This window comes from Oratosquilla oratoria, chromosome 30, assembly GCF_046742065.1.
Source record: "Oratosquilla oratoria isolate Oo_2021 chromosome 30, ASM4674206v1, whole genome shotgun sequence".
Classification (NCBI taxonomy): Eukaryota; Metazoa; Arthropoda; class Malacostraca; order Stomatopoda; family Squillidae; genus Oratosquilla; species Oratosquilla oratoria.
Window position 1 is genome coordinate 41,686,363 of NC_134806.1, and position 27,500 is coordinate 41,713,862.

A 27,500-nucleotide genomic window follows, 5' to 3' on the forward strand; every position below is an offset into this window, starting at 1 on the left:
TTCCAGCACGGTTTTCCTCTTTTTCTCTTTTCTTTTACCTTTCTTCCTCTAATTCCCCTTTTCTACTCCCTCTTTCCCATAACCTACTCACTATCTCTTGATTTCCCCATCTTGTTATTACTTTTCTCCCTATTTCAACCTCTACACATTTCCCTCTCCACTTAGCCTACGTTAGTTCCTTCCCGTTTTCTTTGCGTGTAACACGACTCCCTGCCCCATCCTCATCCGAACTCCGGCTACACCTTTGCCCCTCGACTTCAAGCTCACCTTCACCCTTACCCTCACACACACCCTAACCTTCCTTGTCCAACTTCCTTCCACTACTAGATCTTTTTTATTTCCTGTGACATTACTCCTTTCCTGACTGCCCTCCTTTTCTTCCTCTTTTTTTATTTATTTTCCTTTCCCTTCTTTATCGCTTTTTCTCTTAATTCATTCCCTTTTACTGTCTCAACATCGTCCTGTCTTTTTGTTCTATTCCCTTGTTTTCTTCTTCCTTCTTCTTATGAATTCATTCCTTTTCCTCCATGTCGTTCTTCTTCTTCTTCTTCTTCTTCTTCTTCTTCTTCTTCTTCTTCTTCTTCTTCTTCTTCTTCTTCTTCTTCTTCTATCCTTTCCTTCTTGCAATCATTCTGATATCGCTTTTTAGACTCCAAGTTTTCATTCATTATTTCATTTCACCTTTCTGACTCCCTTACGTCTGCAGAATATCTCTTTCCTCTACTTTCTCTTTGACTAATTTGTCTAATGTGATCCGTCAGGAATGTCGACTTCCCTCCTCCCTCGTCGCATTTTATTTCTAATCCATTTTCTCCTCTTTTTCTCTTTTTCTTTCTTCTTCTTTGCTTTCTCTCCACCTCCTGTTACTTTACCTCCTCTTTCTCCTTCTCTTCCTCCCTCTCTATTCCTCCTCTTCTCCTCCTCTTCCTCTTCCACTTCTTCCTCCCTCTCTTCCTCCTCCTTCTCGCCTTCCTTCTATTCTTCCTCCTCCATCTCCTTTTCCTTTCATTCCTTTTCCTTCATCTCCCTCAAGACATCCTCCTTCTATTTTTTTTTCATTTCTCCTCACATTCTCTTTCTTCTTCTCTTTCTCCTTCTTCTCTTCTTGTTTCTTCTTCCCTTCCTTTTATTTTTCCTTCGTTTTTTTTCTTCGTTTTTTTTTTACTTTGCTTCTTCGTTTTCTCCTTTTCTAATTCTTCCTATTCATCCTTCTCTTCTTCCCTTTCCTCATTCTCTGTCGTCTTATTCTCGTTATTCTTTTCCTCTCTTCCTCCCACTCGTTTTCCTCCACCGCTCTTCGTCTTCCTTGTCTCAACTCATCACGTCCCTATCGACCTCATTTCCTGTTCTTCTTCCTATCCTTATCCACCCCCACTTCCTCCCCTCCATCCGTCCCTCCCTTCCCTCTTCCCTCCTCTCCTGATTTGGCCAATATAAATATAGACACTGTCACGCTTGAGATGTGCATACGCATTTTACATGCGTATGCACATCTTGTGAATGTATGAGTGTGTGTGGTTGGGCCCACACACACTGATAAGTAAAATCACCCTCCAAACGGGCTCACATCAAAAACCCGTGGGAGCTTCACTCCCTAATTACACACACACACACACCTCTTCAGCCCCTGAAGCAGCAGCTGACAGTGCAAAGCTACATGACACCTATGCACCCGTAAGACGAGAATGGTTTGTTCCCTGCGCTCGTAGGGTGAGTGAAGTGGACTATAAGAAAATAAGATCGCATCGAATCTTCATAACGTACTCCATATATTATAAGCACTATGCCTAAATATAAGTTTTCTGATGTTTAAGGTTAAGGATTGAGCGTTGTTCACTCGATGTGTATGAGATTGAAAAGCCCTTATTCGACGTCAAGTGTCCAGTACTTGGCTCCCCGGCCAACCTCGTTCACAATACACAACACTCCCCAAACTCCGAACCCGTATTACAAAAAGCACATGGACACTTGATACAAAGATGAAAAACTTCTCCTCATAATCATCTCACGGAACGTCCATCCTATTAACACAAAAAACAAAACTCCGTCTAATCATCTACTACAAGAACAACTTCCTACTTGCTACCGAGAGCTGGACAAATTCCCGACTGTCCTGACCCTCATTACCCCGACTACCAAAATCCGGACAGTCAAAATCTCGACATAACTAGTGATATTGGAGGACAGTCAATATAATCATGATTTTCTATACTTAATTTAACAATAAATTTATAACTTAATGTAAGATCAGATACAAATGTGTAATTTAAAGTAAATCACAAAAGTTCAACAGTTCATTTATAATCTAAAAAGATAACCATGGTTTTCCATGCGCAATTATTATATCATAAGATATAGATATATGATTAGAAATAAATCGCTTGAGTTCAACATTTTATTTATCATCTAAAAACTGAAAATCAAAACCAACATAAGTGGATATTTGATGGTGAAGGATAAAAAATGAAATGAATCTTATTACATGCATATACCAAGGGCTTTTCCCCCTTACAAGGGAAATAGCTAAAGTCAAAGGCATAAATCCACTCCCACCCATTTCATCCCCAAATACTCCACTCCAGTTCTCCACCCCTCCTTCCCTCTTCTTCTTTTTTCTATTTATTTATTTTATTTTATTTTTTTATTTTTCTATTTTTTACTCCTCCTGCATCTTGCCCACTGCCTTGGGTCAGAAGCAATGCAACAAGACACAGCACATCCACAGCAAGGCCGCTTCATTTAACCGGCGACCCCACCCTATCCGTCCCGCATACAGAAAAAGAGAAAACGGGGAGAAATCCCTTCGGGCTGCGTCAAAATATTTTTCACACATACTCCCTCACCCCCCTATCCCCCACCCACTCCCTTCCATGCATCACAGCATCATCCATACACAACCATTCTCCCTTCCTTACTCCACAGACATTCCCCTCTTTTCCAAAGCCCCTTTCATCCCATACATCCATCTCGTCCTTGGTCGACCCCTCATGTTCACTCCTTCCACCTCTGTCTCCCACCTCTTTTACTAATTTTTCGTCACTCATTCTTTCCATGTGTCCAAACCATCCCAATACATTTTCATCAACCCTACCTCCCAACTCCCCTTCCAACCTCGCTCTCTTCCTCACCTCCTCGTTTCTCATTCTATCTAGCCTAGTAACCCCTACCACATGATTGTAGAGGTGTGTATCCGGGAGATAGATCGAGTCTATGTCCGGATGCCACGTTGGGATCGCTCTTAGTTCTCCCCCAATCCTTAGGCATTAGGGTACTTAAGCCACCGCACGCTGGGGCTACAAAGACTCCCCAATGTGCCCATCTTGTCATAACTCACGCCAAGATACAGACCATCTCGTACTGCACTGCCCAATCACAGCAGTGTCTGGGGGTTACCAGACTATCTATGAAGCAAATCAAACATTCATAGACTGGCAAGCAAATACAAAGTTGGAGGTGTAAGAAAGCCATACGATACTACTATCCCTACCACACTTCTCGGACATTTCATCTCAAACACATTTAAACTCTTCCTCTATTCCTCTCTTATGTTCCATGTTTCTGCCCCATACAGTGCTACCGGCACAATCACCCCTTCATACAATCTCCTCTTAGCATCCATTTCCAAATGTCTATTTCTCATTACACTTTTTAATCCCCCAAGGTATTTACTTGCTTCTCTCAGTCTACACTCTACCTCCACTTCCACTCCTTCTCCCGCCACACTCGCACCCAAATATCTAAAGCTATCTACTTTCTCCAGTCTCTCTCCCTTAATACTCACTTCGAATTTGCTGCCGTCCTCTCCCCTTGTACATCTCATCTTATACATCCCAGAATCTTATTACAGGTCCTGCAGATTTCGCAAATTGGATAACTACAAAGCCAGAACAGTTACTAATCTTCTAAATGGACAGCATTTACTTACAATATTTGTGAAGCAAAATTATGCCTCTTGTGTAAGTGCTGCTTGTGTTGTAAAAATTGTACATGAGGAGAAAATACAAGCAAAAGCAACAAAAGATGGCCCATGTCAAATCATTCCATGGTACTTTTAAAATAGTTCCTACATTATTTTACCAATTTTACACAATTCACACACCTGTAGGATATGGAAATCTAAAGGTCTTCCCACTTACCTATGCTTTGATGATAGGGAAGAATGGGGTCATATATATATATATATATATATATATATATATATATATATATATATATATATATATATATATATATATATATATTATTTAGATATGGAAATAATGATTAGATTGACTACCCACCAATATCATTAAAGAAAGGAAAATGTTTCTCTATGTCGGGATTTTGTGAGAGTGTGTGTGTGTGTGTGTGCGTGTATGTGTGTGTGTGTGTGTGTGTGTGTGTGTGTGTGTGTGTGTGTGTGTGTGTGTGTGTGTGTGTGTGTGTGTGTGTGTGTGTGTGTGTGTGTGTGTGTGTGTGTGTGTGTGTGTGTGTGTGTGTGTGTGTATGTGTGTGTGTGTATTCACCTTGGTCTTTGGATCGCGTGTTGGACTCGTGATCGACAGCTATTTCCCTCCCGGAAGAGAGCTCAGAGCTCGTATGACCGATCTATAGGTAATGCTATGACCTTACACACACACACACACACACACACCCAACTCCCCGCCCACGAGAGTCGGAGTAACGACCCGAAGCGCAGCGATACCGAAATAATTTCGGCCCTGGGCAGGATTCGAACCAGGTACTGCCGCACCTCCGTACTAGCAGTCCAGTACTCTATCAACCGCGCCACCGAGAGAGAGAGAGAGAGAGAGAGAGAGAGAGAGAGAGAGAGAGAGAGAGAGAGAGAGAGAGAGAGAGAGAGAGAGTGTGTGTGTGTGTGTGTGTGTGTGTGTGTGTGTGTGTGTGTGTGTGTGTGTGTGTGTGTGTGTGTGTGTGTGTGTGTGTGTGTAATACAACCACACAAGTTCACACGAAGCTCAAACTCGTGTGCACAAGTGGATATGTGCTATGTGTGTATGAGAGAGAGGGAGCAGGAATTAGAGATAAGTGGAAGATAGAAGAGACAAATGGAGGGAGCGTTCCCAGTTCTTGCGTGTGTTCATCGCTTTTTCCCTCTCCCTTCTCCTCCCCTCCCTACCTCTCACCCTCCCTGCTCTTCTCAATCTCTTTGTTTTTTATCCCTTCCCTCTCTGATCTTTCCTCTCTTTTGCCTCCTCTCGCAACCCTTTCCTTCATCTCCTCTCTATTTTTCTTCATTCCCATTCCCTTTCCCCTTTCATCTTACCTGTTCTTCCCCTTCCCTAATTTCTCGTCCCTTCCTACCCTCACCCTTCCGTACCTTTCCCTCCACTCCCCCCACTCCTTTCTCCTCCTTTTCTATTCCTTTCTCTTTTATCCCTTCCTCTTTCCTTGTCTCTCTACAATCATCATTTTGAACACGACCTCCTGTAGCATTCACTCTCCCTTCATAATCCGCCACCGCCATGACTGTGACCTCTACTCCCCACGATTGCCGAAGGGTTTTTCCGGTACCTTCCCGCCTTCTTGACACCTTCATCCCTCTCCTGGCTCAAAACGTCGCAGGTGTCTCACATATGTGGAGGTGGGTGGTTGTCCACGGCGAGAGGTATAGAGGGACCCCTCCAATAAGGCAAGACAGTGTTTAGAGGAAGGAAGAGAGAAGATCGTACTTTTCTCAAGAGAAGGTGTCACGGAGGACTTAAGGGGTCATTGGGATACTTATCTTCCTACATCCTGCCTCCAACCTCCATTTGAATAACTAGAATATGATATGACTCCTCTTTCACAAATCTAGAATTCTCTAAGAACACCTCAATATTCACATAGTTTTACAATTTCTTAACTCATCAGTCAGCTTTGTTATATTTGACGGAAGGATAATTCGATATTTGGAGATTTGAAAAATAAGATATTTTAGCCGAGGTCGTTGTCACTCAAACAAACTCTCTACGTTTGGTGCTGGTGAATCCCGTGGAATCCCAGTGTGGTAATTCAAGTCTTGGTGTACTTTGCATGACTGGGTTGTGTGACGACGTCCTTATGATGCGAAGATGGTCGCTGGTACTTAGCGGTCCGGGTATGACATGTCTATTCAAGACCTCGGGAGGTCTGTGTCCAGGTGTCTTAGTCTCCCTCTCATTATGTGATCATGTAACGTCTGACCGCCATTGTTGTGGTTGGCATGTCCAAATATTGCGTGGTGGGCATTCAAGTCGCCCATGATGTAGATAGGATTTCTGTTCCTGAGTAGTTGTTTAAGCCTTGTTTCGGAAGGTAAGATCACCATGGTGGTAAGTACATGGTGCACACAATAATGGAGCCTCTGCTTGTCTCGCTTTGTACTGCTAGGATAGAACCCTCAAAATCCATGAATGCCCTGTGTTATAGGCTTGTTTTTACAGCAATGGTCACTCCATAATTTACTTTATCATTCACGTTTTGCTGGTATACTTCATATCCAAATGTTTTCATGCTGTTGTTATTCCCCTTTAGAACATAAGAATAAAGGAGACTGCAAGAGACCATAAGGCCTACACTAGGTAGTACCTGTGGACGAAGAGAGACCCACCACACCGGACAGCTCATAGGACTAACACATAGTTCACAAGACATATACAGGGTGTCCCAGAAAAATGTACTCATTCCATGACATCACGGGTAACTGTAATATTGGATATACGCATGGGGTGGGGGAACTAGACTGGACTGGACTGGACACCCTGTATGTCACAATGCAGATGTACACAACAACAAACAGGCCCCAGGAAGGAGTCACACCACACAAAAAAAAAAAAAAAAAAAAAAAAAAAAAAACCATATATATATATATATATATATATATATATATATATATATATATATATATATATATGTATATATATATATATATATATATCAGGAAAGGGAATATCAAATGGACTTGTAGCTATCCTACATTCACAAAGTATTTGGTATATGATAACTAAGAATTTCTTGACTAGATTATAAAGAATATACAAACAATATCACAAGAACACTATCAAGCTCTAGAAAGTGGGTCAGACATACAGAGACCAAGGATACAATCTTGCAAATGGACGCTCATAAATTGAAAATTTTACAACATAACGTGTGACACCGGTCCTTTACTAGACGCAATGAATTAAACTATATACTACCAAATAAATTCCGATATCATACTCCGAAACAGTACTGGGGTTAAAAAAATGCGGATCGGAACTCTTTCAAAGAAAAGCCCAAGAAGAAGTAATGATCTGATATCAAGAACGCTCCATACATGAATATTTATGATGCGGTGATTTTTTATGTCGATATACAGGAGGAAATAGGCCACATTATACTAATCACCTTTCACAGAACAATTCCACACCCTCACACCAGTCATGCACTATTTCTACTCAAAACTCAGTACAACAATATACATGCTTCGGGAAGAGGGTTTTCCTTTTGTTGACGAGTGCAGTGCATCATGGGTATTTTCAACTGCCTTGAATCGGAGAGGTCGTCCAGTAGCATTCAAAGTATTGGGTTGCGTTCTTCATCAGTGGAAAAGGAGGCCACTGCATCACTGAGGCAGTGTGTAGATGTAGTTGTTTTCTGGCTAGATGGCATTTTATTTTGATTACTGACAAGCGCTCTATGCCATTTATGTTGGATAATGCGAGGCACATTAGAAAAAATAATAATACAGGAATGGAGACTGGAACTAGCCTCTTACAGTTATACGACTAAGTACTGGCCTAATTAACAGAATGTGGTTCATAATACCTTGACAAGGATTTCTTGCACTGTTTTTTTTTTTTTTTTTTTTTTTTTTTTTTTTGCGCCTGATCTCACAAACATTCATGAGAGGCTCTGTCATCCAGCCCAGGTGATCAGCCTTCATAATCTTTAATACTCCTTGTATCTCATCTATATTTACATCCCTGTCATTTTCTTTTTTCATCACATTCATTTTCCTAGTTCTTTCCACTACAACGATCAACCCCTCCCTAACCTCCTCCACGTTCAATAATGCTCTGAAATACTTTACATATTCTCCCCCTTATTGCCTTATTTTCCAATAAAATCAATAAAATTTGTCCCTCTGCAATTTTATCCTCTTCCTCTCTCCCTGACTCACACTCCTTTTATTCTTTTCTACTTCCTAAAATAGAAATAAAAGAATAAAAAAAATTCTGTCATACCCCTTACCTACTGTACACCTTCTCTCCTCTTTGCCTCGTTCACCTTACGTTTCGCTTCTTTTTTATTTATCTTTCACATGCTTCTCGAGTCCTACTTTGCAACCATTCCACATAAGCTCGCTTCTACTACCACCTACACCTTTTTACTCCACCATTCACTAACATTCCTTCTATTCACTCCCATTCTCGTTGTTCTACGTATCATTCATGTACATTTTGTCAACTTTCTCCTTAAAACATAACCATTTTCTTCTTCTTCTTCCTCCAATCTCTCCCTTTTCACTTCCCATACCTCTCTCTATCTGATTCTCCTGGTAATCCTTCTCTTTTTCCTTACCATTAAAATGTGTTAACTCTCATCAACTCTCCACCTTCTACCTTTTCCCCCGTCCACTTTTCCTCCACTCTCAATTTTTCTTCGACTAAAAAAAATATCTGACAGTCCCTTACTCTCTCCCTTGAGAACATGAACATCCAGAACTCTTTCCCTCCTTCCCTCTGTTACAACTACATGATCCATTAATGCCTTGACTACAACCTTCCGTCCGCCACCCTTTCTCATATACCGGTATGTATATGCTTGGCTCTCTTCTTAAACATTGTATCTGCTATCAACAATTCCATTTCTGAATACATCTCCAATATCATCTCACTACTAAGATTCGTACCTGGTACCCAAAAATTCCCTACTGTTCCATCTATTGGCTCATAGCCTACTCCACCATTGAAATTCCTCTACATCATTGCAAAAGGATTACAAAGGATTAAAAAAGGAAGAGCATACCGAGATGAGACCTTTTGATCCATAACTAGGTCGGATACAGGGAAAAATAAGTAGATAAATTAACCAAATTAACAGATAATGACAAATAATAAACAAACATAAAAATAACAATAATTTATAATAAAAATAAATTAAGAAATAATAAAAATAAAAAGATAAATGATAATAAATAAATAATAAACACTCATTTAAATCTATCCAAAATGCCTCCCTTACCTATTCCCTTTTCTCATTACATATGCACTCACAAAAACCTACATCTCCTATCCCAGTTTCATCATTACCTATATTAAGCTTGAAAACACTTCCCTTTACTCCACCGTGTATTTTTCTTTCTCACCACTTACCAGCAGAGTCACTCCTTCCCTCAATCACCCCCTTATAATTCCAGATACTCTCTCCACCACACTCCCAAACTCAAAATCACCCCCACTCTTTCAACTTAGTTTCAATTAGCGCTAACACATTCATCATCCTTCTCACAAGCATACTACTAACCTCTTTCACAACCATTCGTATTTAATTTCCGAAGTCTTGGGTTCTTCTCCCATATCTTCTTATGCCTTGACTTCTCGTAGGATGAACATACAAGGAGCAGGATACCTAATTATTATCTTTCTCACCTTTGTCACCAAACTCATGTTAAACATAATGTTTGTTAGTCGTTCTGCCTTGTCACCCACCTTAATCTGGGTTTTTCTACAGATCTTGCTCCTTCCGGTCTCCACTCAAAATAGTGAACCCGGGTTTTTTTCTGGGGAAGCCTTCGGTACACTGCCACTTGGCGCGGGTAAGATAAAGCCTGGGAGGGATTTCTTGGTTTATTCGACGAGTTATGTACGGAGCGGGGGACCAGGTCCCGTCAATATGAAATGAAACATCTGAGCGGTACAGCCGCCCGTATAAGTATGAACATATACAACATTTGCCTATTTGGCGTTTTACCAAAGGGGTGTCAGTTCGGCTTAACATTTTTTTCTTTCGTGTTAGTTACAGTATTAGGGATTGAGCTACTATTAGTAAATGTGTCTCGACTTTATGTATGGCTCTCCTTTTTTTATTATTATGTCTTCTAGTAGATATAGGAATGGTTAAGGTACGTCTGGCGAAACTATGTATTCAGATTGGTAGTTTTCCATGGGGATCGCCTAGATTTGGCGATGGCGCCAAGAGGTTGTGAGCGTCTTCTCTTACTTGTTATGTGCATGTGAATTTATCCATAGTGTATTAAGGGTTTATATGGTATGCGATTTGCATATGGTTATATATGGTAATTGGTTAAATGGATACAAGAGTTTCTTGGATATATGTTGATATTCATTCATTTTATATGTAAGAACTAATTGTCCTCTTTCAACAATGTTCAGGATATTTTCCACATCTAACTCTTGCCTAATGAGAACATTTCGGATCAAATATCTTCTAGAGACATTCCTCATCAGTCTTTATCTTTGTGTGTAACAACTAAAAGACAAAATAATAATAATAATAATAATAATAATAATAATGATAATAATAATAATAATAATAATAATAATAATAATAATAATAATAATAATAATAATAATAATAATAATAATAATAATAATAATAATAATAACAATAATAATACATACATACATACATATACCAAGGCTTTTTCCCCCTTTCAAGGGAGGTAGCCAAAAAGGGAAAGGCATAAAAACACTCCCACCCATTTCATCCCTAAATACACTCCACACCCCTCCCACCCTCCCTCTCATCTGAGCACCTCCTGGATGATGGGTCATCCCTGCACCTTGCCCACCGCCCTGGGTCAGAAGCAGTGTCGCAAGACACAGCACATCCACAGCAAGGCCACTTCATTTAATCGGCGACCACCCCCGCTCCGTCCCCCCGTGCATATAAGGAGAGGACGGGGAAAAAATCCCTTCGGGCTGCGTCAAAATTTGCTCACACATACTACCTCACCCCCCACTCCCCCGCCCATTCCTCCTCATGCAATCACAACATCATCCATATACAACCATTCTCCACTCACCTCTGTCTTCCGTCCTCTCCCTTCCTTCCTCAACAGACATTCCCCTCTTCCCCAAAGCCCCCTTCACCCCATCCATCCACCTCATCCTAGGACGTCCCCTCATGTTCACTCCCTCCACATCTGCCTTCCATACCTCTTTTACTAGTCTTTCTTCACTCATTCTTTCCATATGTCCAAACCATCCTAATATTCTTTCATCAACCCTATCTCCCAGCTCCTTTTTCACCCCTGTTCTCCTCCTCACCTCATCATTTCTCACTCTATCTAGCCTAGTAACCCCCACCATACTTCTCAAACACCTCATCTCAAACACATTCAAACTCCTTCTCTCTTCTTCTCTTATGTTCCACGTTTCTGCCCCATACAGTGCTGTTGGCACAATCACTCCTTCATACAGTCTCCTCTTCGCATCCATTCCTAAATGTCTATTCCTCATTACACTCTTTAATCCACCAAGGCATTTACTCGCTTCTCTCAATCTACATTCTACCTCCACCTTCACTCCACCTTTTCCTGCTACACTTGCACCCAAGTATCTAAAACTATCCATTTCCTCCAGTTGCTCTCCCTTAATGTTCACTTCCAGTCTACTGCCACTTTCACCCCTTGTACATCTCATCACCTTACTTTTACCCACATTTATCTTTAGCTTTCTTCTATCACATACTCTCCCAAACTCTGCCACCAGCTTCCTCAATCCCTCCTCCGATCCTGCCACAAGCGCAGTGTCGTCCGCAAACAACAGCTGGCTCACCTCCCACTTTTCTCCAATTTCTTTAACCATCTCCAATCCCTGACCCACTACCCTTGCATTCACCTCTCGCACCACACCATCCATGTATAAGTTGAACAGCCAGGGCGACATAACGCATCCTTGACGAAGTCCCACCTTTACCTCAAACCACTCACTCTCTCCATTTCCAATCCTGACACAAGCTCTACTACTCTCATAAAAACTCTTGACAGCTCCCAAAAGCTTTCCTCCTATCCCATAAATCTGCATAACCTCCCACAGTGCCTTTCTGTCTACCCTATCATAAGCCTTTTCCAGATCCATAAAAGCCCAAAAAACATCCTTCCCCTTTCCTATAGCTTTCTCACATATCTGTCTTACCACAAAGATCTGATCTACACAACCTCTACCTGTTCTAAATCCACACTGTTCCTCACCAATTACTCCTGTTCCTCTCCTAATCCTCTCAATCAAGATCCTCCCATAAGCCTTCCCAACTACACTTAACAAGCTAATCCCTCTGAAACTACTACATTCACACTTTTCCCCCTTTCCCTTGTAAAGAGGAACTATACAGGCACTCCTCCAGCCTTCCGGCACTCTACCCTCTCTTCAGCAAACATTAAATAACCTCACCAGTCAGTCCACCATCACTTGACCTCCCTTTTTCAGACATTCTGCATGGCATCCATCCAGACCAGGTGCCTAACCTGCTTTCATCATCTTGACAACTGCCTTCACCTCATCCTTCCTTATTTCTCCTCCATTCTCCTCACTCATCACTCTCATTTTCTTCGCATTTCCCACTGCAGCTATCTTTCCTTCCCTATCCTCCTTCACATTTAGCAACTCTCTAAAATATTCTGCCCATCTTCCCCTTACTGCCTTCTCTTCCATTATCATCTCTCCATCTGCACCTTTTACATTTTCTTCCCTACTTGATTCGCCTCCTCTTCCTCTCTTGATTTCTTTCCAAAACATCTTTTTATTAATTTCAAAATTTTCTGTCATACTCCTACCCCATTTCACATCTGCTCTCCTCTTTGCAACCTTTACCTTTTGCTTTACTTCTCTTTTCTTTTCTTTGTACCTCTCATATGACTCCCTCGTCCTCTTTTGTAACCAATCTGTGAATGCTCGCTTCTTCTCTTCTACAACCTTCTTCATTTCCTCATCCCACCATTCACTACCCTTTCTTCTATTTCCCCCTGTCCTTCTTGTTCCACACACCATCCTTGCACACTTTATGACTCCCTCCTTGAACCATCCCCATTCCTCCTCCACCCCCATCTCTACTCCATCCTTTACTCCCTCCCACTCCTCCTTCAGGTTCTTTCCGTACTCCTTCTCCTTTTCCTTTTCATTCAAGGAGTTCACTCTAAGAACCTCCCTACCTTTTGTCCCTTTCCTCTTTCTCCATCTATCCTCCACTCTCAACTTACCTTCCACCAAAAAATGATCTGATATTCCCCACCCTCTCCCCTTAGCACATGTACATCCTTAACTCTTCCTATCATAATCCTATTTACCACTACATAATCCATTAGCGCTCTATCTACCACCCTTCCCTCCACCACCCTCTCCCATGTGTACTTATGCTTGACTTTCTTCCGAAACACTGTATTTGCTATCATCAACTCTCTTTCTAGACACATTTCCACCATTACTATTATTATTAAAAAAAAAATAATAATATTAATAATAATAGTAATAACAATAATAATAATAATAATAATAATAATAATAATAATAATAATAATAATAATAATAATAATAATAATAATAATAATAATAATAATAATAATAATAATAATAATAATAATAATAATAATAATAATAATAATAATAATAATAATAATAATAATAATAATAATAATAATAAAGTCTACGGAACAAACATGCCTTATTTCAACCATTCAGTTTTGCGTGACACACAAAATAAATAACACACACGCTCGTATTAATATATAGATAATAATAAAGTCTACGGAACAAACATGCCTTATTTCAACCATTCAGTTTTGCGTGACACACAAAATAAATAAATAACACACACGCTAACACACACGCTATTGTATTAATATATGATCATAATAATAATAACAATAATAATAATAACAATAATAATAATAATAAAGACGGAGTTATTGGAAAATTTCCTTTAGGAGGCTCGGTAAGCAAAGACAAAGAATAGAATTAAATAAAAGTATATAAGAAAATAAACATATTGTCGTAGTCGTCAATATTCGACTGCAACGTCTGATGAAAAATGAAAAACTGCGTTTTTTTGAATACCATTTACTTATATGATTTACATACACTGCCTAGGAAGGCCTACCGAACGTGACTGGCATACCCAAGCGTGGTTACACGGATAGCATCATCTCAGTTACCATATATACATTAGCTATTATAATTATAGAGATTAATTTATTTGTATATGTATATATATTATATCCTTTTATATTACTTGAACTACATGTAAAATGGATTTGATACATACTCATGTGTACGTAGGAATGTGAATGTTAATAATTACAATGTTACGTAAATGAAATGGTATGGTAGTAAGACGGATATGTCAAGTGCGGAGATGTTAGTGCGTAGTACATACGTGTGTGTGTTCCTAGGTCTGTTTCTATGTATGGAAGCATGACTTTATATATAATAGTATTAGATTAATTATTTCATAGGACGTTATCATTAAAGACCTTCAGAAGAGTCGATATGGAAATAGAGACTTTTGAATAAAATATAAAACAAAGTAAGAAGCAATAAAGTACATACGTGTGTGTGTTCGTAGGTCTGTTTCTATGTATGGAAGCATGACTTTATATATAATAGTATTAGATTAATTATTTCATAGGACGTTATCATTAAAGACCTTCAGAAGAGTCGATATGGAAATAGAGACTTGTGAATAAAATATAAAACAAAGTAAGAAACAATAAAGTACATACGTGTGTGTGTTCGTAGGTCTGTTTCTATGTATGGAAGCATGACTTTATACATAATAGTATTAAATTAATTATTTCATAGGACGTTATCATTAAAGACCTTCAGAAGAGTCGATATGGAAATAGAGACTTGTAAATAAAACATAAAACAAAGTAAGAAGCAATAAATATAAAATTCTAAATATCACGACATAGTTGTTGAGAGGATTCCTCCTCCAGGAGAACCGATGAAGTTCCTGCTCATTCATCCCATTAGGTGGAGGTGCGTGACGTCAACCTCAAGGTCGAGCCAAATCCTCCTTTTCTAACCACTGAGATCGAAGAGAGGCGTCGTGGGAAAGGCAGGGCTTTGTATACCCTCCACCTTCGTAAAGAAAGGAACAGGAGGATAAAAGGAGAAAAAGGGGAAGTAAGTGAAAGTGAAAGGAGACAGACGGGAGCGAAGAGAAAGGAAAATGTCGAGGGAGTGTCAAAGGGTCAAAGTTTTTTAAACAGCTGGTGGCATATTTTTAAAATGCTATTCTAGCTAATGACGTAACTGTACTTACTCAAGAGAAGACTCGGCGTGATGGTTATAAATAATTCAATATATTCTTAAAATTCAGTGAAATTATTCTATTATTTTGTTTTAGCTAATTCCAGACGGTTTTAATCTGCTGCTGGGGAACCTCTGTGTTAAGAGGATTTAGGGATACTTAAGTTATCCAAACGATACTATCCAAGAGTCTATCACCTTAACCCTTCCATTGTTGAATGTCATATATAGTGTTTTTCCTGACTACCGTCCAAGTGATTCTATTCAGCTGAGGAAACCCTGCGATAGATAAAGATTTTAGTAACAAAGGCAGCTCCTCAGCTGAATGAGACCGTGTGATGTAAACAGAACAAAGTCGATAAAGGGCCCGTCGTATTGAAGTGATGACTCAGGAGTCACCTAATGTAACCCCTTCAGTGTGGGGATGAGTAAGGAAGGAACGGCTAAAACCTCAGGGAGACAGCGAAATCCTGGAAACGATGTAACAATGTTGTAAATGTTATCCATATGAATTTTGGTTTCAAGGAATTTAACTTTATATAAATACATACATACATATACCAAGGCTTTTTCTCCCTTACAAGGGGGGTAGCCAAAAAGAAAAAGGCACAAAATCAATCCCACCCATTCCACCCCTGAATAACTCCACACCCCTCCACCCTCCCTCTCATCTTAGCACCTCCTGAATGACGGGTCATCCCTGCACCTTGTCCACTACCCTGGGTCAGAAGCAGTGTCGCAAGACACAGCACATCCACAGCAAGGCCGCTTCATTAAATCGGCGACCCCCCCTCTCCGTCCCCCCATTGCATAAAATGAGAGGACGGGGAGAAATCCCTTCGGGCTGCGTCAAATTTTGCTCACACATACTACCTCACCCCCCATCCACCCGCCCATTCCACATCATGCTATCACAACATCATCCATATACATAAATAAGAACCTCAAACTGCAGTCAAAACAGAACTTATATAACCTAACCTTGTCTTTGTTGATGATAATGTCCTTCTTGAGGAGTCGTTGGAGGTCCTGGTTATAGCTCTTGAGTCATTGCACAAGAGAGCGAGACTGTTTGGATCCCAAGTCTTCTGGACCAAAACCAATGTCCAAGTGGATGACAGAGTTCAGTATGCTCGTGCATGTGGCAAGGGCATTGAAGTCTTAGAAAGGTTTCACATACCTTAGCAGTGCTGTGCATAACATTATGGGTCATTTCAGGAAGTCCTTAGAAGGACTGGCATTGCGCATGGTGTTATGGACACACTCAACCAGAGTATATGGCGTTGTCGATAAATATGCAGGAGAACTAGGATCCGAATATTCAAGTCACTTGTGCTCTCTGTCTTGCTGTACGGCCGTGAGACATGGACATTGAATGTTGACTTGAAGAGGCGTCTCAATATCTTTGATACTAAGTGCCTTCGGAGAATCCTGGAATATTGCTGGAATATCTTTATATCAAACAAAAGACTAGACTGTGAAACTCAGTCTAAGCCAGTTACCAGCATACTTCATGGACGTCAACTTCGGCTATATGGGCATCATGTGGCACGTTTCCCTGACGTTGATCCCATTCATATAATTACCTCCACAAGAGAGTTGTTTGGAAGGGGAAGATTGGTTGCATGGGAGCCTGATCGGAGAGACCGTGGTGACTAGAACTGGCGTGTGAGTGAAGTAACGCGCTCACTGGCGTATGCCCCCAATTGATGATGATTATGTAGATGAATCGAGAGACTAATGAAAATAAAAGGTTTCTCTCAACAGCGTTCCAAACTTATCTCTCATTATTTAACATAGAATGAATACTGAAAAGAATTCCTCGGCGATAACTAAAATAAGGATGGGCTTTCTAGTTTTTTTAAAGCTGTATAAAGGTTTTTGGTGATAGCCAGAATAGAATATAAGGTGCGTTTAGCTGCAAAAAAAGGTGGACTGATCTTAAGCAGTGGTTACTATAAGGAAATGAATACGAAAGAAGCCTTTGCTAAGGCAATGAGGGTATAAGGCACTCTCAGTAAGATGGTGAAAACTTAAATCTGCTATTAGTTACGGATGGAATGCAAGACGCAAGGACATCCGTTATGACATTTAAGGCCAAAGTCGGAGTTCAGTAAGGGGATTAAGGAGAGAAACTGTCTCAATAAGGCAGTACTAGAAATGATAAGAGAGGAAGTCGGAGGAAGTTTTTGGTAATAAACAACTCTCAGCTCTTCTATTAGGAATAGTGGCGCACTGAAGAGATGGAGTTATAGAAATGATAATGGAGAGATTTAAGGAGGGCATCAAAATAGAGGGGTAGATTTTTTTTTAAGAATTCAATCATAAAAAAAAAAACGTGAGGGACATAGTCCATAGGGATATCAAGAAAGTTACTAGAATATTTGCTGCATAAAGCTTGTACTAGATACCCCGTACGGAGGGAGAAGGAAGGAGGAGGTGGAGGAAACTAGAGGTGGAGAGGGAGGGGAAGAAGAGGAGGGAGGAGGGTAGAAACTACCTAACGACATTATGTCGTGGGTCCAGAATCTCGCGTGGTCGTAATCAGGAATTTCATCTCAGTGCTTCCAAGACAAATGATGATTGCAGGATGGAATTGCTGAACGCGCATGTGCAGTAGGTAATAGAAAACAGTTCGAGAGACGATAAATTATTTTAACCATGCCTTATGGAATGAATTTTAAGTGATCTAATGTTATCATTATTACTATTATTATTATTATTATTATTATCATTATTATTATTATTATTATTATTATTATTATTATTATTATTATTATTATTATTATTATTATTATTATTATTATTATTATTATTATTATTATTATTATTATTATTATTATTATTAATAATTTCATGAAGGAAGTCATTGTTCGTCAATATGAAATTAGTCTTCTCAATTTGGAATAATGTACATCACGTTTAAGCAGCACTCAAATTCATTATTGAAGATTTAAGTACTCCTTAACCCTTAAACATCGTTTTCGTGTTTAAGGGTTAATTCAAAACTCTCCATCCCACTCCCACGCAACAGGAAATGACTCCTGGTAGAGCAAAGCCCTGTCAGTTGCGGCAAGCCGCTGTTTTTTTTTTTTTTTTTTTTGGGTGGGGCGTGGGGGTGTGGGGGGGGGTCGCCTCCCCGCCTGGCCAGGGGTGTCGGGAACCAATGCGACATAGCCCACAGCAGGTCCCAGGAATCGAACTTACGACCACTTGCTTATGAGTTCGACATGGTCTTCACTGGGCTACCGCGCGGCTCACTAAGTATTACTGAACTGAATAAATTGGCTACCTTCAGCCAATATGAAACCGATATTAATGGGAATGAAAGTACATGAAGTCCCCCTCAACTGAATTCAATTGCATGATGGACTGTTTCTTCGTTTTCTCCTTGCAACATATGTGCCTGATGTAACAAGACAGGGATCTGCAACTACCCAAGAATAAGGCAGAGCTGCTAGGCTCTCCTCTCCAACACAAGAATCTCCCAGCAGCTGATGGGAAATTTTCCAAATCTCGTGACCATCAGCAGCAGATCAACAATTTCTTCGTAATGGAAGGTGATTTAGTGGCCTGCGACAATATCAATGGTCTGATGGAAGCACTTGGCATCAAATACGAACCCAGACACTAGAGTCCGTTCATCAATTTATCAAAAATGAGCATGTAAGGTGTCTTGCTGCATAATGGCAAAGTCAACCATCAGTTCCTGTGGGCTATGCACCACATATGAAAGAAAATTATGAGAATATAAAGCATATGTTGCAATGCATAAAATATTATAAATATGAATGGCAGCTCTATGATGGCTTAAAGATTGTTGTTTTTGTGATGGGCTTGCAGGGTGGATACACCAAGTACTGCTGCTTTCTGTGTGAATGGGACAGCCGTACAAGAAGTTCTCACTACATCAGAAGAAACTGGCCACCTCGTCAATCATTGGAGCCTAGGATATAAAATGTTCAACATCCACCTCTCACTGAACCAAAAAATAGTTTGTTACCACAACTACACATAAAACTGGGACTCATGAATTTTTTTGTAAAAGTTATGGACAAATCTGTGCAGTGATTCAAGTATTTAACATCAAAATTCCCTTCACTGAGCGACGCTAAGATAAAAGAGGGAGTTTTTATTGGTCCTCACATTCGAGAGCTTCTTAGGAATGGTGACTTCGAATGCCCTTTATGGGGAGGAGAGAGCCGTTTGGGAAGCATTCAAGATAGTGGCAAAAGGATTTCTCGGAAACAGAGGGGAAGGAAACTATGAAGATTTGGTGGAAAACCTCATTAAGGCTTACAAGAACATGGAATGTAACATGTCACTTAAAATCCCCTTTTTGGACTCACTTTTAGATTTTTTCCAGCGAACTGAGGGGCAGTTAGTGACGAACATGGTGAAAGGTTTCTCCAGGATACTTCAACCATGGAAAAGCGGTACCAGGGTAAATGGAGTGCAACAATGCTTGCAGACTATCGCTGGACACTGGCAAGAGATTATTCTTCAGCCCACTATAAGCCTCAAGCAAAAAGGTTGAGAGAAGATATGGATTAGAGTTTAAAACATAATGCCATACTGTATACTGTACATCATAATAAAACAATCAAATATTACATACCACATATCTTTAAACCTATAAGCATTTTTAATGTAATATTTGAATTCAGCGCAGAGAAATACATGTGAATTGACTAATTTCATTTAAGGACACAATTCTTTAAAAAAAATGCTGTCCAGTGTTACTGTCTCTTTGTCCGCGTTCTTTTTTTCCATTATATTCATTTGTCTTACTTGATTTTCAATCTCCTCTTCATTATAATCAAATATTTTGTTTATTTCGTCTACTTTGGATCTAATATCATCACCAACTGTCCCGATTATTTATTTGTAAATCCTTCTTTACTCATGGCAAATATTACACAGAATGATGTTCCATGCAGTGTGTTCAATAACGAAAGCCGTATTTGCATGGATTTTGAAAGAGGAACACGACTTTTGCCTTTAACTGTTGTTACAGTCACCGGTAAATCTTTTCTGCTCCTCAATCCAATACCTTAAACTACGCCAACCATGCTCTGGAAATAGAATTACCAAGAAACCACTGACCCTCCTGAGAAATTACTCAACTTTCCTCAATGGTTTGACTCACGGCTTTGAAGAGAGTGGTGAAACAGTGTTCGGTGTTCATATAAACTGATTCTTACCTTCTTCCCGTCCTCTACGTTGACTATATATTAAGTGGATGATTCCGAACCCACGTTCTCACGCTCCCTCATTCTACAGAGCATGGACTCACCAATAGTCGAAATGAAGTAATTTACATACACTAGGATCAGGTAGATTATTATTTTGTGTAGGACCATATTAATTATTATAAGAATATTTAAGTACTAGTACTATTATATTTATCGTGTACTTTCATACCTATGTTTATTGAAATTTCAGTGTGTTTTCTTTTGTTACGTACATTTAGTTTGCGTTCGTTGCATTTGTTTTACATGACTACTTTATAACATTACATACCTTATCAAATAATTCATCATTCAAATCATTGTTGGATAGATTAAATAACTTGTGGCAGACTACCTCCATACCCGTAGTCTAAGCCTAAAAAACGACCGAGTGAGTTGTCAAGTAATAGTTCAAATTCTGACCCATCATACTGTGTTCATGCTCATTTGCGAATGAATCTTTAACATAATCCCACAAACATACCCCCGCCCTACCTGGACTCCAACTCCAAGCGACCCACGTAACTCAAAACACTGAACCTCTTCCCGCAGATTATCCGGACAAATGTTTCGACGGAGAGCGATGCCACCTACACGCAATTGGTGAGAGCTGGACGGTTGACGAGGTGTGCGAAAGGGCTACTTGTACCAGAGCCAGCAACGGCACTCTTGTTGAGAGAAGAACCGGGTGAGTGTTAAGGGTATGAATTTCATTTAGTCAGATCGTAAGATTGCTGTAGTGTAAAGCTACGGTTACACTAGTCAATGGAATGGTTGGATTCCAGCGATTCAGTTGGATTTCTAATCTTGGACGAAATCCAACCGAATCGTTTGAATCCAACCATTCCGTTGACTAGTATAACCGTAGCTTAAAGATGTTGCGGTTAAAAGCTCGTAGTTGGATCTTAGTTCTGTCGGTTTCCGAACAGCCCGCCGGCTCGCGCGGGGCTCTCTTCATCGAGTGTCCCGAGTGGACGGAACGTTTACTTTGAAGAAAAAAAGAAAAAAAAAAAAAAGTCAAAGCAGGCCCAGCAGCCTAAATATTCGTGTATGGAATAATGGAATAGGGCCTCGGTTCTCTTTTGTTGGTTTTCGGAACTCGTATTGCGACGTTAGAAGTGAAATTCTTGGATCGTCGCAAGACGAACTACTGCGAAAGCATTTGCCAAGGTTTTTTTCATTAATCAAGAACGAAAGTTAGAGGTTAATAGGCGATCAGATAACTCCCTAGTTCTAACCATAAACGATGCTGACTAGCGATTCCGACGTCGTTATTCCCATGACTCTACGGGTAGCTTCCGGGAAACCAACGTCTTTGAGTTAGGGAGAGAGTTTGGTTGCAAAGCTTAAACCTAATGAAATTGACGAAAGGGGACCACCAGCCCCGGACACCGGAAGGATTGACAGATTGAAAGATCTTTCTTGATTCGGTGTGTGTTTGTGCATGGCCGTTCTTATTTGATGGAACAATTTGTCTGGTTAATTCCAATAACGAACGAGACTCAAGCCTGCTAACTAGTCGACGGATCTCATGCCATATGTGTCCGTCGCACCTTCATAGAGGGATGAGCGGCGTCTAGCCGCACGAGATTGAGCAATAACAGGTCCGTGATGCCCTTAGATATTGTGGGCCGCACGCGCGCTACACTGAAGGGATCAGCGTGTCCTTTCCTCTCCGGGATGAGCGGGTATCCCGTTGAAACCCTTTCGTGATAGGGATTGAGGGCTTGAAATTGTTCCCCCATGAACAAGGAATTTCCAGTCAAGTCATCAGCTTGTGTTGATTACGTCCCTGCCCTTTGTACACACCGTCCGTCACTACCACCGATTTAATGATTTAGTGAGACTTTCGGACTGGCCCCCCTGGTGGCTCATGGATCACCCCGGGCTGCCGGAAAAGTGTCCAAACTTGATCATTTAGAGGAAGTAAAAGTCGTAACAAGGTTTCCGTAAGTAAACCTACGAAAAGATCATTATCGAGCTGCTTGGAGAGAGCAGAGGAAAACACACACTCGAAGGGTGCTGCCCGTGGCCCGAGCAGGCCAGTCACCCAAAGGGACATGGTTGTGGACCTGCTCCTTTCCCGGTAGGTGGGTAGATAGGTAGGTAGGTAGGTTGTTAGGTAGATGGGCACACCGCTTGCCCCCTGCCGCCGCCGCCGTGCCGAAAGGACCGGCCACCCCGGTTTTCTTTCTTTTTCAGGTTGGCCGGCCGAAGTCCTTTGCTCCAAAAGGCGCCGCAAGAAACAGCCAGCAGCTCCACCTAGCTGCGGGCGGTGGGAGACTCTTTCGCTCAGCGGCAGAGGCTCCCGTCCCACGTCCCGCCGTCGCAGCAGCAGCAGCGGGTGGCAGACTCCCTCATCCGTCGTTCCGAGGGCTCTCCTCGCTCTTTTTGCTTAACCTAAACCCCAAGCAAATTGCAGCTTCCGGGAGGATCAACGGGGCAGGGCCATGGAACCTAAGTACCCTCCAGTTAACCGGAGACAACTCTTAATGGTGGATCACTTGGCTCGTGAGTCGACGAAGAAACCAACAAAATACGCGTCGGAGTGTGAATTGTAGGATACAATGAACATCATCCTGTCGAATGCACATGGCAGCCGCGGCCAAGAGTGCCGTAGTCCAACCCGATCGAGGGTCATTTCTCACAACCATCACGACCCCAGCCTTGAGCGGAGGGAAGGAACTCTCCCAAAGGGGGCCAGCCGGGTCCGGGAGCGCTGATGGCCAGCCATCGGCATTTCTCCCGTCGAGCGAGGCGCCCCCGCGGGTCCCGACAAATAGATGAATATCAGCAGCCGGGGCCCTAGGCGTGTGTCCTGAGCTCTCGCCCGCCACCGACTGGCGAAGTAGCGGGCCGGACGGGAGTAAGGGAAGGCGATTGCAGAGAAGGCAAGGCAAGAGATGGGAAGGGACGGATGACTCTCCCACCCCAATCCTCCTCGACCTCCTCCTTCTTCTTCTTCCCTCCTCTGTTTGCCGGTCGTCCGGTTCCCCGCAGTAGCAAGCAGTCGTGCGGTGCGTGGCCTCAAGGTGGGAAGATGGTATGGCAGAGTGCAGGGTTCTGCTCGTCTGGAGGGCGGCTTACCCCTCTATGTGGACCAGGACGGGTTCAAGGACTTGACCAGCCTGCGTCGTAAACGTAAACGAGGGGACGGCGCCGCCGCCGCCGGGCCTGAAAACGAGCGCCCTCGCTACTGCCGTCAGCCAGCCAGTACTCTCGGGAGATGTAGGGAGATGGATGGGTAGAGAGAGAGGGGAGAGACGGCCCTCGACGACGGCCGTTCGACCCCGACCGATTCTAACTAACCAATTCCCGACCAAACTCTCAAGCCAACACTGCCGACCTCAATCCGGGTGAGAGCACCCGCCAAATTTAACCATATTAAAAGGAGGAGGAAAAGAAACCAACAGGGATTCCCCCAGCAACGGCAACTGAATGGGAGGGAGCCCAGTGCGGAACCTCGCGCGCCTCGCCGGCTGCGTCTGAGGAATGTCGCGTTCCGGAGGGGCCTTCTCCGAACACACCGACCCCCCCCCCCAAGTCCGCTTGAATGCGGCCACTACCCATGGAGGGTGTGAGGCCCGAACAAGAATTACGAGTCGGGCGTTCGGATGGCCCCGTCCTTAGAGTCGGGTTGCCTACTAACGCAGCCCAAAGCATCTGGTAAACTCCACCTAAGGCTAAATATGACCACGAAACCGTGAGGAGTAATTAAAAAGAACTTTGAAGAGAGAGTTGAAGAGTGTGTGAAACCGTTAAGATGAAAACGGGTGGAACTTCGAAGGTCGAACGGGGGATTCAGTCCGACGGCGTCGGAGTACAGTAGTGCGGTGGCGCCGACGGGCGTATTTCCCCCTTAGCAGGACGCCGCGACCCGTTGTGGGGTTGCCGAAGGCCCGGGTGGGCGGAATCATCACCACGAGATGGGGACCCCTCGGTGACCTGGCCGACCCCACGACGGTCGTAACCATAAGTGCCCGCCCGCCGACTCGTCGGCAGGCGTCTCATTCGCTGGGGCAGCGGCGAATAGGTCGGTAATCCTCCCGACCCGTCTTGAAACACGGACTAAGGAGTCTAACATGTGTGCGAGTCATTGAGCACACTAAACCCAAAGACGGAATGAAAGAAAAGGGCCTCCCCCGAGGAGGCCCGAGGGCCGAACCGCCACGCGGCGCAAGCTCGGGACTTGCACACCCCATCCTGGTTGGTGAGTACCAAGAGCAGACATGTTGGGACCCGAAAGATGGTAAACTATGCCTGGACAAGACAAAGCCAGAGGAAACTCTGGTGGAGGTCCGTAGTAATTCTGACATGCATATTGATCGTCGGAGCTGGGTATAGGGGCGAAAGACCAATCGAACCATCTAGTAGCTGGTTCCCTCCGAAGTCTCCCTCAGGATAGCTAGTGCTCACTACAGAGTTTCATCCAGTAAAGCGAATGATTAGAGGTCTTGGGAACGAAACGTCCTCGACAGTGAATCTGGAGTACCTAGTGGGCTATTTTTGGTAAGCAGAACTGGCGTTGTGGGATGAACCAAACGTCGATTTAAGGGGCCTAACTGGACGCTCATCAGATCCCATGAAAGGTGTTGGTTGCTATAGACAGCAGGACGGTGGCCATGGAAGTCAGAATCCGCTAAGGAGTTTGTAACAAATCACCTGCCGAAGCAACTAGCCCTGAAAATGAATGGCGCTCAAGCGTCCTCCCGATACTCGACCGTCGGGCAGTACCGGCCGATCAGGGTCTCTCAGCCCCAATGAGTAGGAGGGTCGCAGCGGTGAGCCTAGAAGGAGTCCGGCGGGAGCCGGTCTGGGGCCGCCGCTGGTGCAGATCTTGGTAGTAGTAGCAAATACTCAAGCGAGATCCTTGAGGGCTGAAGTGGAGAAGGGTTCCACAGTCCCAGAGATGAAACTTTGTACGGGAATGTTCTCGCCGTTAAAGAGCGGTAATGTTGTCTCATCCTTGACTACTGTGATAAGATTTTGTGTTGTCATAGTATTTTGAGTAGCAGGTGAATTTTCTGAAGAGTTCTTAGCAGGAGGAGACATGTTTGGTGTATTGGAAGTGAGCATAGAGCGGCTGCGTGTACAGGGTCGGTATGTCGATTTAGAGAGGGGTTTGGACACGTTTGTGGACTAACTGATAATAAAAAGGGCAGGGACCGTCAGCTTTCTAGGTGATAACGAGAAAGGGAAAAATATCTACTTAACCAAGATGATGTCGGAGTATTAAATGATGATGCAGTGGGACGAATCGGTGGTAAGATGCACTACTGAAAGCCGGGGGAGGAGTTAGTACAATGTATTGGCTGGTTAGTTGAAATATATAATAATGTACATATAAGAAAAATTGAGAAATAAGTAAGAAAGAAAGGTAAGAGAGAGGGGAGGGAGATCTTACAAAGCTAGATGCAGGACGAAGAGGGGGGGGGGCTGGCGGGACTGAAGACCCCCAAATTTGTTCTTTCATTTCCTCATTGCAGAGGTCGAAAAACCTGCCTCGTATGCACCGATACGTGGCAGAAAGCAGTAATACAGTGGCAGATTTTTTCCAGCATTTAATAAAACACTTCAGTAAGAATAACTGAAAGTATATTCAACACATTATTGAGGGTAAATCTTTAAGTTTGTAAGATGAGGCATTACTTTTGCCCAATATTTTGAAAAGAAAAATAAATAAAGTGAGAACATATGCTTCAATTTATATTCAAAATCATCGTATTCGTGCTAAAGATAACTTGTCTTTGAAGACGTCATCTATATGTACATAATTCAAGTTAGTGCCCCCCTGAAGTGTCATCTACATTCACAAAATTCAGTTTAGAACCCCACCCCCAAATTTTGATCCTGGATCCGCCACTGATTAGTAACAGTAGTATTTGTATGCAAACACACACACACACACACACACACACACACACACACACACACACACACACACACACACACACACACACACACACACACACACACACATATATATATATATATATATATATATATATGTACATACGTATGCACATACATATATATACATATATACATATCGACGCACGGGTCAGGGTTCGTATCCCATGGCGGAGCTTCTAAAAAATATATGCATATGTTGATGTATGTAAGACAGATGAGTGGTAGGATAGTGAGGTACACACAGAGAGCTGTTGGAGATTTATCACTGACGTTTCGTCCTCACCGGAACTTCTTCAGGTTACATACGATTATAGAAATACCAACACCTTATATATCTCAGCCAAAGATTACCTCGTTCCTTCGCGGTCGACCTCTTTCCTCCCACCTCTCCGTTCAGCTTCCGAAATACCAAACAGCTAACGGTTCTCGCCAATTTGATAAACCCATCCCGATGGTTGCTATATGGATGGGAAGGGATATAACCTGCTTCAGTTGTTTCCCCCTTTTCTTGGTGACTCCTTCTTTGAAGCACCTCTGTTCCGTCCCAAACCGGTAAGTGGTCATGATTGCCTACGTGGACCATTAACAAATTGGAAGTCCGTTGGGCCTTCACTCAACGCGCGCACACACACACACACACACACACACACACACACACACACACACACACACACTCACACACACACATACACACACACACACATACACATACACACACACACACACACACACACACACACACACATACACACACAAACACACACACACACACATATATACACACATACACACGTATTTTGATATATATATGCATATATATATATATATATATATATATATATATATATATATATATATATATTTATAATGTGTTTTTTGTGGGTGGGGGGGAAAGTACTCACAATCCATCTTTAATCAACAAAGCTTTTGAAACGCAAGATTTAATGACGTAGATCCTGCTTGTGTTGCTAGATATTACATTGTTTTTTATTCAGTAATTTTTATTACTATCTACGTGACTTAACACATTTTATTATCAGTATCGTTTAGTAAAGATAACTGAATCATTATAATACTAAGATATTTCATTTACATACATTCCTACGTAACCTGCAGGTGTCATTTTAACGTTATTTTG

The 27,500-nt window shown here is 42.1% G+C and overlaps 1 protein-coding gene across 3 annotated transcripts in view; it reads left to right on the forward strand.

Moving 5' to 3' along the window:
- LOC143041348 (U-scoloptoxin(16)-Cw1a-like) overlaps positions 1-27,500 on the forward strand; it is a 173,113-nt gene that overhangs the window by 145,393 nt on the left and 220 nt on the right. For all 3 annotated transcript variants that reach the window (XM_076213170.1, XM_076213171.1, XM_076213169.1), the window contains one exon: positions 21,002-21,137. In XM_076213170.1, the coding sequence (XP_076069285.1) occupies positions 21,002-21,137 (136 nt within the window). The remainder of the gene's footprint in view (positions 1-21,001; positions 21,138-27,500) is intronic.